The 18,218-nt window shown below is 39.8% G+C and overlaps 1 protein-coding gene across 19 annotated transcripts in view; it reads left to right on the forward strand.

The window, feature by feature from the left end:
- The window catches only part of CLOCK (clock circadian regulator), a 1,126,282-nt gene that overhangs the window by 335,627 nt on the left and 772,437 nt on the right, over positions 1–18,218 (forward strand). For 13 of the 19 annotated variants that reach the window (XM_069200997.1, XM_069201058.1, XM_069200964.1 and 10 more), the window contains one exon: positions 10,448–10,507. The exons of the other annotated variants lie outside the window; for them this stretch is intronic. In XM_069200997.1, coding sequence (XP_069057098.1) covers positions 10,448–10,507 — 60 coding nt within the window. The remainder of the gene's footprint in view (positions 1–10,447; positions 10,508–18,218) is intronic. 19 annotated transcript variants of the gene reach the window in all.

Consider the following 18,218-nt stretch of genomic DNA (forward strand, 5'->3'; position numbering starts at 1 on the left):
GACATGCACTGAAATGAATATGAGCCCTATTGAAATTAATTCAGCATTCTTTAAAATGAATATGAGCAATGATAAAAATTCAAATGAACCTGTCAAAATGAATGTTAGGTTTTGAAATTAATATGATGCACATCGGAATTAATATTGCATATATTGAAATGAATAAACCTATGTTGAAATGGATAAGACCCATCTAAAAAGTATTATGACAGGTGTTAAGGAGAATATGATATCCATTAAAATGAATATGATATTCATTGAAAGGAATAGGACACATGTTAAGATGAATATGAACCACTTTAAAATGACACCTGGTGAAAAAAATATGGCCCACATCAAAATGAATGACTGGTTTTTAAATGAATATGAATCTATGTGAGATAAATGTAGTATGCTTTGAAATGAACAAAGCACTTATTAAAATGAACACCTGTCATGTTTAACTGAATATGACCCGTTTAACTGAATATGGCTTGCATTGAAATTATCTTGGTTTGCTTTAAAATTATTATTACATATTGAATTTGATATTACATAGGGCCTTATTGCGAGTTTGGCGGAAGGGAAAGCCTGTCTGCCAAACTCCTGACAGGGAGGCCGCTGCCTTCGTGGCGATCACCCCGCCAGAGCTATTAAGAGTTTCCCGCTAGGTCGGTGGGTGGAAACCTCTGTTTCCACCTGCAGGCCTAGCAGGAAACAGGCTACAACATTGTCTCCAGCTCATAATCAAGCTGTCGGCAATGCTGTCGCCTGCAGGGTTCACCAGCACCCTCTCAATGTTCACTGTCTTCAAAGCAGACAGTGAACATTGTGATGGTGCTAGGCAGGTGGGTCCCTGCACTGCCCATGCAAAGTGCATGGACAGTGCAGGGAGCCCCCTGCACCTGTTCTCCACCAGCCTTTTCATGGAGTTGTAACCACCATGAAAAGGCTGGCAGAGAACAAGGTCGTAATCTGGCGGGGCAGCGCTGCATGCAATGCTGCCCTGGCAGATTATGATCTCTGCCACCGCTGGGACAAAAGGATCATGGATCCTGGCGGTGCTGGCGGAACCCTGGCGGTCCGACCACCAGGATCTTAAGTTGGCAGTCGTACAATGCAACAGCGGGGGTCCTGACCCTAAGTGTGTTGCCGTCTGAAGACGGCCACATTCATAATGAGGCCCATAGTGTGAAAGAATATGATATGGACTAAAATATATTAACAAAAATTAATATATCACACATTTAACAAACTATAAAACAAGGAACCAGCTTTTACCATGCACCCATTACATGCATCCATTTACAATACATGTAAGTATTTCTACATTTCCTACAAAGTACTTTATCACGCAGGTAAGTATTTTTGTAAATAATAATTTTTTATGTGGCCATAGAGGTAAAGGGAGGTAAGGATGATTTTAGGGATTAAAGGTTAGTAGAGATAAAGGAGAAATAAAGACTAAAGAGTAAAAACACAAAAACAAACTTGAAGGATAAAGCAAGAGGAAATGAGGAATGAGGAGAAAGGGATAAGAGTTATAGAGTAAGAAATGGTGAGCAAGAGCTTAAGACAGAGGTGTGAACGGTGATTAAGGGACAAGGGGTAATGAGTGAGGATTAAGAGTAAGAGAGCAGGATTGTAGGACGAGCAGTGAGCGAAGGGAGGTAAAGAAAGAGGTGTGAGGGGTAAACGTTGGGGGATGATGAGTGAGGTATGAGACCCGAAACCAAAGAGAATCTGTGAAGAGTGAGGGACAAGGAATATGGCATGAGAAGTAAGGCGCAAGTGATGAGCGATGAGGAAGGAAAGAGGAGAGGTGAAGGATGCGGGATGAAGAATGAAAAGTGAAAAATGAAGGCTTAGGGACAGGAAGCAAGGAATGAAGAAGAATGAGGAAAAAAAGAATGAGAAGTGAGGAATGGGAAATGAAGAATGAGGTATGGGGGTGAGAGCAGAAGAGTGTGGGGTAAAAAATTAGGGGTCAGTAATTAGGATTGATAAATAAGAACTGAAGGGTGATAACTGGAGAACGAGGGTTAAGGAGAGAGGTTTGATGAATGAGGGGTCATCAGTGAATTATAAGGAAAATTAAGATGGAAATAGGGATGAGTGATAAGCAATGAGGAATAAAAACAGCGGTATGAGGGGTTAGAATATCCTAAAATAGACAGGGTTGAGTACATTTTAGGACATCATTGTTAGTAAATTTCACTCATTACACAAAGTGAGGAGAAAGGGTGAATCACAAGACAGATAGAATGAATGATTATGGCCAAGAGGGGTGGAAAGAAAAATGAGTGCTGAGGTGCAAGAGATACGGACTTACTACTGAGGGGTGAGGGATTGGAGGCAAGTGTGTTGTGAACCCCCTGCTTTAGCAGCTAAAAGTGGGGTAGAGTTCTTAATTTACCTCTTCTGTCCGCAGCCCAGCAGACAAAGGCTCATAACGTGAAAGGGTGGGTGGGTAGATAGTTGATAGTGAGTGAAATGACTAATGGATAGGTGTGGAAATGAAAGGGTGGATGGATGAGTGAAATGGTGGATGGAAGGATGAATGAGTGAAGTGGTGGATGGAAGGATGAATGAATGAGTGAAAAGATGTATAAGTGAAAGAATGAATGGATGAGTGAAGAGGAGGGTGGATGGATAAAAGTGTGCACGATGGATAAGTGAAAGATGGATAGATAAATGAAAGAGGGTGGATGTATTTTTGAAAGGATGTATAGATGGATAACTGAAGGTGGAGGGATGATGAGGAAGGATGGATTAGTGAAAGGATGGATGGGTGAAGTGAAAGGGTGGATAGATGGATGGCTAGATGAATGAGCAAAAGGATGGATGGGTGAATGGATGGAGGGATGGATGAGTGAAAGGATGAATGCTGGGGCTTTGTGAACTCCACCTCCCAACTTTAGACGCTACAGCGGGGTGGAGTTCTTGAGGGATCTCTTCTATCTGCATCTTGGCAGAGAAAGGATGAGTGGATGAGTGAAAAAATAGATGAATGAGTGAAAGGATGGATGGATAGATGAGTGAAAATGATGAGAGTGAAAGGGAAGGTGGATGGATTTATAAGTGAAAGGGTGATGGATAATGAGGAAAAGGAAAGATGGATAGATGGATGAGTGAGTGAAAGGATGGATAGCTGATTGAAAGGGAGGGTGGGCGAATTGATGGATGTGATGAGTGAAAAGGAGGATGGACAGATGGATGAATGAGCGAAAGGATGGAAGGATAAAAGAAAGGATAGATGAAAGATGATGGATGAGTTAAGAATGGGTGGGTGAATGAAAGGGAGGGTGGATGGATGAATGGATTGATGGATGGATGAATGAAAAGGGTGATGGATGAATGAGTGAAAGGGTGGGTGAAAGAAAAGGTGGGTAGAAGGATGACTGAAAGCATGGGTGGATGAGTGAGCGGATGCATGGATGAGTGAACGGCAATGGGTGGATGGATGAGTAGTTGGGACGAAGGAAGAGAGAAAGGATGGATGATTGGATGGCTGAGTGAAAGAATGGATAGATGAGTAAGTGGAAAGGAGGATAGATGGATGGAGTGCAAGGGTGGATGATGGATGGATGGGTGAATGGCAGAAAGGATGGATCAGTGAGTGAAAAGGTGGATGGAGAGATGGATGAGTGAAAGGAAGGATAGATAGATGGATAGGTTTGGAGATGGATGGATAGGTTTGGGTATGGATGGGTGGACAGACAGAATGGTGAAAGACTGAATGATACATGCAAGAATGAATGGATGACAGAATTTAAATATGAAACTGGGGATATCATCAGTTGGAAGAAAGGGTGACTGGATAGATGTTTAGAAGTTAGAGACAAATGAGCTGTTCTGGAGAGGGTCGTGATGACTTGCTTTATTTGTTCGGTACTATAAGAGCTTTGGTTTGAAGTGGAGGGTATTTTAAATTCATGGCTACCTCCTTGATTTGAGGTAAGAAATGAAAGATGGGCAATGAGGAATGAGAGTGTCAGATGAGGCCTGATGAGTGAGGAGTGAGGACTGACAGATAAGGTTTAAGAGATGAGGGCTGAAGAATGAGAGGTGACGACTGAGGGATGATAAATAAGGATGTCCTAAATGGGATTAGATACTGCATCTTTGAAGGATGAAGAATGTGGAATGATGGATGAGAAGGGAGAGATGAGAGGGAATGAAAGATGAAGTGTGAGGGCTAAGGACTGAAGGTTGATTGGCAAGGCTATAGTGACGCATGGAGAATGTAGGAACAGTGGGTGATGATGAATGAGAAATAAAAGATGAAGATTGAGGTCTGTGTCATGAGGAGGGAGGGATGAGGATATCCTAACATGGTCAGGAGGGTGGACATTTTAGGAACCATCATTCATCCACTTCCCTTGTCACTGCTAAAGTGAGGGAGAGGGAGCAGTGATACATGAGGGATGTTGAGTAAGAAATCAAGGGTGAAGAGTGTGGAATGAGAGAAGAAGAGTGAGAAAAGTGTGTCGGATTGTGAAGGATTAGGTGAGAGGAATAAGGGAGGAGGTTTGAGTGTTGAGTATGAGGAGTGAGGGAAGAGGAGAAGGTGAGTGACAAATGTGAGAAAGGATGAGAGTGAGGGCTGGGGAGTGAGACAGGAAGAAGTAGTGATAAAAAGTGAGGCTTTAGAGATGACAAATGAGAAATGAAGGATGAGTAGTTGGATATCAGGGCTGAACATTGTGGAATGTGGGATGATATTGAGGAATGATGGTTGATTAAAAAAGGATGAGATGCGAGGAAAGAGGAGTGAGGTCAAGAGAGTGAGTGAGGAATGAAAACTGAGGCATGAGATGTAAGGGGGCAGCATGCCATAAAATGGACAGTGTGGGATACATTTTAAGCTATCATCATTGTCCATTTCATTTATTTCTCATGGGGGAGGTATGAGCAGTGAGGGATGAGGAAAGAAGAATAAGGAGAGGTGAGGAATAAAGTGTGACAAATAAGCGATGTAGAGTGAATAGAAAAGAGTGGGAGATAAAGGGATAGAATAAGGGATGAGGGACGTGGAGGGTCAAATGACAGGTGAAGGGATGAAACATAAAAAGTAGATTGAGTGATGCACAGTGAGGAATGTGAGGTGATTATTAGATATCAGAAGTGAGAGCCGACTTATGTATGGGGAATACAGGATGGCTGATGGATGGTGAAGGATGAGGAGTGAGGGTAGAGGAAGAAGTAGGCCATTTAGGGCCTCCTTTATATTTTGGTGGTTGGCCTGTCCTCTGCCGAGGTGATGGAGCAAATTACGACGTTGCCCAGGAGGAGGAGCCAACCTCCAAATTTTAAAATGTCTGTTGGCCCCATTGACAGGTACCACCATTCCCTCTCCACAAAAAATGTAAAATGGTCCCAAAGCATGATAGAAGAGAAGTAAAGAATGTGGAGTTTAGAAGAAGGGAACGGCTGAGGGATGAAAAACCACTGCTCCCTCCACTCTAGCCCATAAGGCTCATCAGGATATGCAGGCTACACCCCAGCTCCGTTTGTGTCACTGTCTAGATGGGATTCACAAATAGCCCAACTGTCAGTCTGGCCCAGACAGGGAATACACAAGCAGGCAGAGTCACAGAATGGTTTAAACAAGAAAATGTCCACTTCCTAAAAGTGGCATTTTTCAAACAGACAATTGAAAAAACAAATTTACCAAAAGATGTATTTTAAATTGTGAGTTCAGAGACCCCAAACTTCCTATTTCCATTTGCTCTCCAAGGGAAACTGCATGTTAGGGATATTTAAAGGCAGCCCTCATTTAAACCTATTAGAGAGACAGGCCTTCCAACAGTGAAAAATGAATGTGGCAGTATTTAACTGCTAGGACATATAAAACACATCAGTGCATGTCCCACCTTTAACATACACTGCACCATGACCATGGGGCTACCTAGGGCCTACCTTAGGGGTGCCTTACATGTATCAAAAGGGAATGTTTGGGCCTGGCAAGTGGGTACACTTGGCAGTTTAAATCTGCACACACAGACACTGCAGTGGCAGGTCTGAGCCATGTTTACAGGGCTACTCATGTGGGTTGCACAGTCAGTGCTGCAGGCCCACTAGTAGCATTTGATATACAGGCCCTGGGTACCTCTAGTGCACTTTACTGGAGACTTACAATTAAATCAGATATGCCAATCATGGATAAAGCAATCACTAATACAGAGAGCATATGCCCTTTAGCACTGGTTAGCAGTGGTAAAGTGCCCAGGGTCCTAAAGCCTACAAAAACAGGGCAGAAAAGTTAAGAGGAAGGAGGCAAAAACTTTGGGGATGACCCTGCAAAAAGGGTCTGCTCCAATAGGGCCATATTAATTTCACCAGGTGTCATATTCCTTTCAATTAATGCCATATTCTTCTCAATGGGTGTCATATTCACATTAACACCTTACATAATAATTTTAACATGGGTCATATCCATTTCAACATAAGTCATATTCATTTCAATAATGCAATATTCATTTTGATGTGTGTCATTAATTTCAAAGCATTACATATTCATTTTGACAAGTTTTATCTTAATTTCAGCATTAGTCATATTCAGTTTAAGGCATTTTGAATTAATTTTAAAGGGGCTCATATTAATTTCAATGCAAATCTTATTTATCTTAGCATGTGTCATATTCCAGTCGATTGAAGTATCATTCATATTAACACATAATAATTTTAACATGAATTATATCCATTTCAACACATACATGATAATGTCAATTTGTACCATATTACTTTCAATTCAAGCCGATTTCATTTTGATAAATGGCATGTTAATTTGAACTTTGCCCACATACATTTTAAAACATGTCACATTTATTTCAATGAAGCTCATATTCATTTAAAGCATGTTATATTAATTTTAACATGTGTTATATTCCTTTCAATCACTGTTAGATTTATTTCAAATGAGGTCATATTCACATTAACACTTGTCATATTCATTTTAAGATGCAACTTATACATTTTAACATTTATCATATTCATTTGAATATGTACCATTTTACTTTCAATGCATGCCATATTCAGATTGACCAATGTCATGAGAATTTCAGCTGTGGTCATACTCATTTGAAGGCATGTCAAGTTAAATTCAATGGGGTTATATAAATTTAAACACAAACCATATTAATTTTAAATCATCTCGTGTTCATTTGGGTATATCTCATTCATTGCAATCTGGGTAATATTAATTTCAATGCAATTCATAATCATTGCAACATGTGTAATGCTCATGTCACTGTATGACATATTAGTTTTAATGTGCATTATATTCTTTACAGAATCTAATATATTCATTTCAGTACATTATATTCATTTCAATCAGTCATATTCATTTCAATGTATGCCACATTCCTCTTGGCATATGTCAGTCATTTTAAGAAATGTCCTATTCTTTTTGATGACTATTGTGTACGTTTTAGTGACTACTTTATTGTTTACAGTGTGGGCCATGTTTATTTCAGTATGATTGATATATATTTCAGTATCTCTCTTATTAAATTTGGAGTGTGTGTTATTCATATTAATCACTAAGTAGCATATTCACTCTGCTAGGTTTCATATTTGTTTTGGTTCAAGTCAGATTCACTCTGCCAAATATCAAATTTATTTTAACACATATTACATTTATTCTGGTGGGTGCCATATTCATTTTGCATTACGCTATGTTTTTCAGGATGTGTCCTATATGGGTTTCTGTAGTTTTTACATGAACGGCTTCCTATAGTCACGAGCAGTGAGATTCACTCTGAGTACTCCCGTAAAATTGTTACAGCTGTGTGGGCTACACTCATCAATTTCCACAGCCGAGCAGTCTGTCTCAACCTGCAGCGTTACATGTAAATTGTTTTCATTGCTTTGTCAATAGCTGCATGGGAATTATTTCTCACGGTTATGGTGTCTCAAGTCACAATAAGGTGCTATATCTGCGCTGATGAGGCAACACAATTCTGCCAGTACCTTAAACCCGATGTACTAGATGCTCAAACGTGCATCACCTGCGATTAGTAGCAGGCCGGGTAAGCTGCACTTTGATGGAACATGGAGGTCGGCATTCCCCCGGGCAAAGGATTTGGATGTCTGGAGTTGAAGTGGATGCTAAGGCAGGGTGAGCGTTCGACGCTTTCGCCCTGTTGTCGGCGCTCTTTCATCATTGGCAGTGGGGGATGGAAACTGCAGTACTGTTGGATGAATCTAATTCATCAGATCTTCAGTGCATGAGGCACCTTTCCCACTATAATTTTGTGCACTATCCATCATACTGTATCTTAAGGACTTCTCGGCACTTGATTACCCTTTCACTAATTCATCCTCCCTACCCCAACTCCCTCACATATACAAAGTATTTTTCAAAGTTTATATGCAAAAGTCATAATGACCGAATGTGGTAATAAATAGATGCCTGTTGTTGCCTCAGGCGATTGATACTCATTACTGCCCAAGACCATTGATGCTCATTACTCTGTGGGACCATTGATGCTTATTACTGTCTGGGGTCATTCATGGTCATTGCTTTCTGGAGCAATTGAAGCTTGATGAAAATACATAAATGGTCGTTTGTTCAAATTCAAATACAGTAATTGAATATTAAGGCAATAATGCACAAATGCCACAAAAGCATGGTACTATCGTTTAACAACCAGGGTGTTTTTAGTGCTGTTGGCCTGCCTTATTTTCTGAACCCATTTTTTTCTGTGCATACTCTGCTACAGCTGAAATGGAGTTTTTGAAAAGAGTCCCTGAAGATGTTCTCAGAGTAAGCCACATGCCTATTTGAGCAACAGTGCTTCTTTTTCTGGACTGTCTTGTAGTTGTGCACCCTGAAGTTGTCTTCAAATATGTTATACTGAAGTGGTAGGGGGTATTGATGAATTGAAAGAAGATATGTGTTGGAGAACTAGAGTTAAAATAAGTAACTTTCCTTTTTCTACTGATCATTTCTTCAGAGAAATGTACTCTGTTCCATTTTAGTTCCGGATGAGAATCATCATTCTTTAGATTGCTCTTTTTTAATCTCTGTCCATCGCCCCATTTGGTGGGAAAGGAGTAGGATGGGTTTTCTAGCAGCAGATATTTTTTTTGGTCACTGGTAGCTTCATCTTCTTACCATCTAACTCCAAGAGCACTTCCTTACAAACTAGCTCTGTAACAGACCCAAAGTTCTCAGATTTCCCATTTACGGGTGCATGTCCACTAGTAGCTCCCAGCGCATTGGTAGTCTGGCTTCATAGAGATACCCTATCTTCAATCACTAGGTGCAGTCAAAATCCCAAGTACTGCTATTGCCCTGGGATTGTGTCTTGGAATTTTGTGCCTGTTAGTAAGTACTTCGACGTTTCCCTCTGGTTTTTTGTGCAAGTACTGACAAGCCTGAAAGACACTTGTGTGTGTCAGCTGCCTTAATCTTTGACATAAGAGGTTGTCTCTCTGAGAGTGCACTGCAATTGTTTCACAGGGAAGCACAGTCTCACTATAACACAGCTCTGATTATCTATGGTCTGGGTGTTTTCAAATTCCTCAGAAATTGTCTTCTTCCTTTGTTTAACCTGTAACTCCTCAGAGTTTCTTTCTAGTTTGGCTATGCAGGTTCTATAAGTTAGTATGCCTCACAAAACTTCATATTTAGCCTGGCACTGTATTTTTCCCCTTGTGGTCTACTTTGGTGTCTTCATTCTCAGATCAGGTTGTTTGTGTGGCAGAGACTTTCCTTTTACCTTTTAAGGACTTGCATTATATAGGGTATGTACATGATGGATTTGCTGTCCGCCATATCACAAGTTCCATATGCTGTAATGGAATTTTAATACAGCTGATGGGATATCCTTCTCATTTGTGATGGGGTAACCACCTCCGCCAAACTCAAATCAGGCCCTGAGTTGTTAACGTTGCTGTTTAACTTAAAGTAGCTATGCACTTTGTCTATCTGCCTCTCATATTACTGTCTATGATCTCATGCTGAGTCCTGTAGTGATCTTCACAGATACGTTTGCTATAGAAAATTAGTTATAACTGTATGGGCCTGTCTGTAGCCATTAGGTACAACTCTTGGGGAGCAAGAGTGGATCGTTTTTGAAGACACTCATGCTTTATTGACAGTTCACAGGGATCTCTTTACAGCCTGGAATACCATAGTCGCTGTGGGCTGGGGTACCTAATGAGCATTGACATGAAGGTTTGCTTTCTCTTGATGTTTCCAGGACCTAACTTGGATTGTTTGTTAGAGGTAGATGAAACCTATTCAAATATAGTTTTCCATTAGATAATTAGCTTTAACTGTATTGGTATATCTTAATTCAAACTCATAAAAATAAACATTAAGGTTTGCTTTCTTCTTGTTTTGCTTTTTCCAGGACCTTAGTCAGAGGTTGTTCAATTGTAACGCGTTTGCCTTGTGTGGTAAATACAAGTGTTCAGTATTCTGTTTTGACTCACTTTGTTATCATGTCTGTTGCAGGGATGATGTTAGTATTTTTGATGGATTTATTGATGAAGATGACAAGGATAAAGCAAAAAGGTAGGCCAATTATATTGTTTGTTTTCAAGTATGCATAGGGAAAATGTCAATCTTGCATTTAAAATGCTGGTTGCTTGCCTAGTAAAGGCATGTAACGTATCCTTCATATTCTCATTGTTATTTAGTGATTTATACAACCATGATGGTGGCTTGGACATTCAAAATTTGAAATTTCCCCTGCCTGTTGAAACTGCAGACTCACCTCCTCTCAGCTGCAGTCTAATTTCCCACATGTACATCCCTCTCATTTCAGTCTCTGACTTTATAGAGAAATGGAACTTCTCTGTGACTAGCTGTACCTTTGATTTAGGTTGTAAATTATTAGGTAATTTTTATGGTAGAGAGGTATGTAGGTGTACTCGGGCAAACTTGGATAAAACTGAATGTTGCAAAATCTAAGTATCGTATTTGTTCTTTATAGGGTGAGCACAACAAAGGTGGCATAGCCGCTCATTGAACTGGAAAGGAAGTCATAATGTGACATAGCTCCCTCTGTAGATTTTTACAATCTTGGTGCAGCATTTCTGTTCTTCAGCAGTCAATGAAACTATTCTAGTCTATATATTTACAGAGGATGACACAGAAAGGTGTCCTGGCGTTAAAAGATTTCAGTTAAATCTAAAGAGTGCATAGGAGAAGGAGCTGGACAGAGAAAAGCTAAGTTTTGAGAGCTTTCTTGGACGCCAGATGATTTGGTATCTGGTGCAGTGGAAGAGGCAGGTTGTTCCAATGTTTGGCCTCTAGTTAGGAGTGACTTCAAGTCTTGGATAGTCAATGGTTTAAAATAGAAAGCAGACCCAAAAAGGACAATCTGAGGATGCAAATGGGAGTGTAATATGAGAATTCGAGTGGAGGTACACATGGTGTTAATCGTGGTAGGCACAGTGAGCCAGACAGAGGAACTTGAGTAAAATCTGTTTGGAGATTGGCAACCAGTGAAGAGTGTCCGTACAACAAGTTACGGAGAAATGGCATGGAAGATTGAAAAAAAAAAAGTCAGACTGCTAAATTTTAAATGCACTACAGTCTGGCCAGAAAATACATTGGGGGTCTGAGATACAGGGAATTGCAGTACTGAAAATACATCATCATAGCAGCCAGCGGCTGTTTCTCTATGGGGGCATGAGGGCATCACCCCCCTGTATTTCTTGCCCCTCTGAGCCCCGGAATATAAATGTTAAATTATGTACTTAAAATTAAATGGTTTATTTCCTGTCCACTGGGCTTTCATTTCAGACTGACCAGGAGCACACTGCAGGCAAATGCCTTGGTTTCAATCATGGGTGGATGGGGATAGCGCTTCAATGTTGACGGCAGGCAGACTGGCTGGGTATGCACTTCAAGTGAAGTGTCATTGTGCATGTTGGGCTTGATGGGTGTCTTCCTATGACAAGCCTAAAATGCTCACTTGAGGCCTCCTGCCACACAACGTTAGTGAGCAGTAAGTAGATCATAGCCACAGCACCCCTTGTCACCTAAGGAGTGTGTGCGTGTCTAGCCTTATATTTCTCTTGATATTTTTTTATAAGGTGACACGTATAGGATATCCATCTATTACCCTTAGAGATCGACCTGAACCTTTTGACTCAGACAGGAGTGTGAAAACGTCCTGACAATCAATATTAACAATATCAAATCAATAGATATCTATTTCAATTTTGGAGTCAGTAAATTATACCCACCATGACCTATGTGGCCATGAATCAATACATCAGTTTAATGAAGTTCAAACATTTATTACCCTTCAGATTAACAATACTAAGATCATGTAAATCAAACGCAAGACCAAATGATATAAGTACAGAAAAAATATAGGCTGGCCAAATCGTCGGAAGAATCTCAATCGAATATAGATTTTGGCATCCCTAGCTATCACTCTAATTCAATAAGCATCTTTGTGCTTCATGCAAAAAAAAAAGAAGACAAACATTAACTTGAAAAAGATTTGACTATGGCACTAACCAAAATAGTGGTTGGATTTTTGATAGAGAGAAAACATAAAAATCTGCAAGAAAAACAAAATGCACATTTGGTTATATCTCTCTAAATGGATTAGCAAGCAGCAGCATCTTCATCAGTTGAACATATGGTCTTCATTGTACAGCATCAGTATTTTGAATGGGGAAACAGTTCAGTAATGTTTGGGCCTATTGTACTTTAACTGTCAGTGACAGAAAAATAATGATAAAGAACATCGTTTCAGATGTAGAGGAGCACAGAATCTAAACTTACATCATCTAAACTTTGCTGTTTTAAAACTAAGGCTTCCAGTATTCCATTCTTACTGATTTTTACAGAGAAATACAGACAGAAAACAATGTGTTTCCTGTCTGTATTTATTTTTAAAAGCGGAAAAATACAGAAAATTGTACTTCTTGTGAGCGACTTTCATGCTGTTCTTCATGAATTCCAGGCGTGCAGCTGAGCTGCTAAACAACATTGGGAATTAACAACTAGGATGAGATTTCCTTAAATACAAATATATGTTTCCATATATTTGTATATAATGCTAATATTTAACGATAAGTGAAGTTTTTTGTTACATCTAGCTGCTTAAGTTGCTGAAACACGACAGGCATCAAATTATGAGAGCATGCTGATAAATAAATGTGGAATTATACCATTTTACAACTCCTTTAATTCTCAAAATACAAAATAAATATGTCGATATACCAAAAAGATGGCCAAAAAGTAAATATGTATACATACAGAAGGAAATGTTAAAAAACATAAATACCATAAAACCGAGAGCCCTAATTAAAACCCTACTAAGCAACTAACAAAGATTCGATTGGTCAGAGTATGGGGTTTTTAGTGTGCAACCAATAACCTCTGATCCACGTTCCAGAAGTATGAACCCACGATTGGCTCACCTTTTCTCGCTTCTGGGTCACCAATTTCCTCTCAAAAATAACATTTAAACAGTGTAGAAAAACATTACCGAGCTTCCTGCCAATATCTAAAACTCAAGCAAGTACAACTATTATAACATGAAACACGACATTGAGCACTGAAGTCTATTGTTTAGTTTGTACTTTAATATCTCATCTCAGGAAGAACAAGTGACAAGCAAGGAACAAAACTTTATTTTGCAGAGTTAACACTCTTCAAACCATTGTATCTGGAAAATTACTAAAACGTGAGGCCTTTTAAACTTATGCTAAAACATGAAGAATATAATATTTCCTAATACTTAAACTATTAATCCTTTTAGTGCATATTAATCTTTTTCAGTACATTTAATTATAATTAAGCAAAATACATTTTCATTAAACATTATATTCATGTTAATATATGTTTATGGTGTCCACCATATCAGCTACTCGTTTTTATTTACAGTTAAGCCTTTTAATACATGTTATTTCATCATGTTTCAGTGAAACAATTTTATTAATAATGTGTGCATCTTAACAGGAGTTCTGATTTTGCATGCTTCTGCTAATCCTGACATTGCCCTTATGCTGTTTGCAGCAAGGGAGCAGCACTAGGATTGACTAAATAGCGCTAGTTTAGGAGGCAGCTTTGGGGGTGGGAGGTTTGCCTTTACAGAAGAACATGGCCAATCACTGTATGGCTTTAATATGGAGTCATGCAGTGATTGGTCATTTTCTTACTCTTGCTGCCTTTTCTTGCCATCTCTTTTGTTCCCTTGTCATCATGCCCACAGAGCAGAAAAGACGAGGGTGAGACTGCCGCCTGAGAGTACTTTATAATCATAGCTCTCCACTCCAGTTGCTCGGTCCTGGTCCCAAGCGACCCACTTGATGACTCAGTAAGAGGTGCCTTTTATTTCATAAACCTTCTTTGCGCTGAAGTTACCATTACAAACAGAAATTTCTGTAGCTCTGTGTGATAGCCCGATTGATGGTAATGTAACTTACTCCACGAAAAAATACGTTCCCTGTCATGGAGCACATAGAAACTCCTGTTATGCCCTACATCACACAATTTAATTTCTCCTCATATTTCTCTCTACTGGGTAATTTAATTCTGACAAATACACTTTGTACCTGAGCGGGCAGTTGGCATGCCTTGGTCTTCAACAAAGAGTTGTCTATGAACACAGACATGCCATGGGAAGTCTATAATCCTAAACATACATGTCACAATATAAGCCTGTACATGCAAGGGGCACTCTGCAATCGCTGGCTTTCACTGGGCCATCTCCAAACCTAGACATTCTCTGGGCACTTTAAGAATCCACCCATTCGGACTGTTACTACACGTCAATGTGGCACAGTTCCTGTCGCAGCTTGCTGCTTCTTTTTTAAGTGTCTCATATATGATTGTATGGGCCTCTGCTGGTCTGGATTTAGGGGCAGGTGTAGTGATACCTGTAATGGAACCTAATAAACTCAAGGGCTCAGCCCCTTCTCCAATAGTGCCTTGTCCACGCGGTTCCACCTAAAGTTACACATAAACAAAATCTCTGCTAGTCTGGCTGTAGGCAGTTGCTTGCTTTCTGCGTGGCGTGTTATTTATCACAAAAGAATCATCAAACAGATGCCTTCTCTGTGAGTGTTGCAGTCAATGAGAGGCCGAACGAGGTCTTAACAAGGTATATTAGCTATGAAAGGCTCACTAGGTGTTTCTTCCATTTCAGGCACTGGCAGGCTGAATGGATGCCATGGCTGGAAGAAGGATTCTGCATAGTTGTGCACACTGATTTGTCTGTATACAGACAGAATAGAGCGGAAGAGCAATGAATATTAAATTCAGTTTTTGCCCACTGCACAAATTGTTCTACATATTTAATGCAGTAAGAAATGGGAAAGATTTTATTGTTTTTTTTATTGTGTTTAAATATTTCAAGGCTATAGGTTCACAGTTGCTTTATACACCACCTGCTTTCTCAGATTTTCTCTGTAATGCACCATTTGCTATTCCTTTTTTCAAACTTTTCTTGGGGCAGAAGCCTCTTAAGCCCCCCATTTTCCATCGGTCTTTGCTTCTTGCGAAATAATTCTCATCTACAATGTTTATGCCCCACCATTTTCAAGTGGCACCAGCTGTCACTGATAGTAGCGTGAGTCACTATATGGTGCAAGTTAATAAGTAAAAGACAAAAGATTTTCTGCAACAGGTGGGGTAGAAGGAGTGAAAACAAGAGGTGTACATCCTCCTCACGTACTTGATGGATGATATATTTGTTATCTAATTGAAAATCCTAGGTTATGGACTTCACTTACTTGAAGTATGGGGCTCTACATTTGATGGCCATCAACAGGTGGACTAGAGGGCAAACTGCTTACCTACTAGCAAGAATTCTATTTTGACTGTGTTGACTTTGAAATGATTCTCATTCATCCATGTTATTGTCAGGATGAGAAAGTTTTAGCAGGTAAGACAAGAATTGTTAGAGATATCATCAAGATGGAATACAATTTGGTTATGGTCAGGATAGATCATTAGTTTCACAGTGAAAGACCGATTAAGTTGGGCAACAGGCTGGATGTAGATATTAGTCCAGCATTGGATCTTTTATAAATTCACATGCTTGAATCTTTCCCCGTTGTCGAAATGGGAGTCGTAGTGTACCTTAGAAAAACATTGCCCTTCAATTCAGTATCATATCATTTTTTCAAAAGAGACCAAACTTAGGTTTTAACAAATCAGGCTGTACCACCTTCTGGAACACTTATTTGAGAAGCTCCTGTACCTCTCTGATTTTCTACTGCATGTTGTGTAAGGGAGTCTACACTGAGCTGTGCTCAGTCCTATCTTTCTAGACTTGTTCTAGGCTATTTACACCTGCATCACTATATATTTATTTATTTATTTAATGTCACTGTAAATACCAAGGCTAGAGACTCAGGGTGTCTGTACACTGGCCTTTTTCTTTTTTTTCACTTTTTTTGAGGGACCCTGCTTCTGCCAAGTTCCATAATGTCTGCCAACATTTCCTGGTCAAAGTGCTGTATGTAAGTATGTGTGTATGAGATATCAGCACGGGGACAGTTGGATCCACATAGGATCCGTATCCCTAGATATCTACATTTTGTAAACTCTAATATCTCCGAAACTGCTAAAGGGATTTACTCCAAATCACAAAAAGCACACTTTCTGGACCAAGAGCTAACTTTCTGCCAAATTTGGTGAAACTCCGTTCAGTGGTTCGGGCTGTAGTCATGTTCAAAAATTCGAAAAATCCCATTGACATAGAATGGGGAAAACTTGTTAACAAGGAGAGTATCTTTCATTTAATTCTAGTAACAATGCACGACCTTGGGATACATTACAGCCAACAGATTTCAAATTGAAAAGACTGTGCAGTGTACATTCATTGAGGAAATAAAACTACTGGAGTATCAACTTGTGCACTGACACTGCAATTGAGATTAAGTTCAGAGATACACGTTGTGATGGCAGTATGTTGACGCAAGGAGAGTATGGGGGAATAATAGTCCGTCATTGATGATTCATTACCCAATGGGAGTGTTATAAAACGTATTTAAATCCATTACTTGATGCTTTGTGTAATTCCAGTATTGAGAAAAGCAAATTGTAGCTGAAACGCGTCTGCTGTTGCTGTTTTATTACTAAAAGGGATGTTATGTTATCTGTAGAGTGCTCCTGTTTCCTTTGATTACTGATAAATGACGTGAAGCCACTGTCACAGATGGAGGCACCCGTTTGGAGGTGTTGGGCAGTTTTATGGTAGCATTTGGGATATATCTGTGTATATATATATATATATATATATATATATATATATATATATATATGTTTTTTTCTTCTCAATTTCATCTGTTCTCCTGCTTCAAATCTGACTGCCGAAATGTCAGAGACGGCAAGAAAGATTTTATTCCGGCTTTGTGGCTGTTTATTCAAATAACCTTCAGCAAAACTGCATATACTGCCTTTATCCAGCTCACAAGCCCAAGGACTGCAAGGTATGTCATGCTTTCTTCTCAAAGACTTTAAAGTACTGTGAAGGAAGTCTTCTTTTATGGCTCCAAAAGCTTAAAACAAGAAAGGAGTCTGTATCAGATAAGGAGGACAGTGAGGATTCATCATCTACCTCTAGGAGATTTAAGAAAAGGAACGGAGAGGTTTCAAAATCACATTCCTCTCAGGAACCTCCTAAGAAAGCCTCAAAAAAGACCTCTTATGGGTCTTAGAGGGAACGCAACCCTTCTAAATCTCCTCATGAAAAACAATCGTCATCACATTATGAAGGGCAGAAAGATTCATCTTTTTCTTTAAAGACCTGAAAAACAAGGTCTGAGCCCCCTACACCTCCACCTCAGGTTTTTCACAAATTCAGAAAACCCTCTTCTGCTCTGTAGACTGGGAAATCGCTGATGAGTTCACCATAGATGAGAAAATCATTGTTGACACCGTTGACGACGACCACAACCGCTGCAGCCTCTATGACCTCCGATACATGTATGGTAACTACGCCATCTACGGCAGCGCCTTTCTTGACAATGATCTCCTCGTCGACTTCGCAAGCCCAAGCCCCATACCATTGACGCTTAAAATATTTCCAGCTTTGTCTATGGTATCATCGACATCATAGTCAACGGAACCCCCGTCAATGACAAAAATATTTTCAGCAGCGCTGTTGGCACTGTCCCTCAAAGCACCCCCTTCCACGATGCACATAACTTTAACGGTGCTGTTTATCATAGCATGATCTAGGACATTTTCAAGAGAAAAATCTGCAGGAAAACGGCAACATCTGCAAAAAACAAAACACATCACACCG

Source organism: Pleurodeles waltl, chromosome 1_2 (assembly GCF_031143425.1).
Source record: "Pleurodeles waltl isolate 20211129_DDA chromosome 1_2, aPleWal1.hap1.20221129, whole genome shotgun sequence".
NCBI classification, from domain to species: domain Eukaryota; kingdom Metazoa; phylum Chordata; class Amphibia; order Caudata; family Salamandridae; genus Pleurodeles; species Pleurodeles waltl.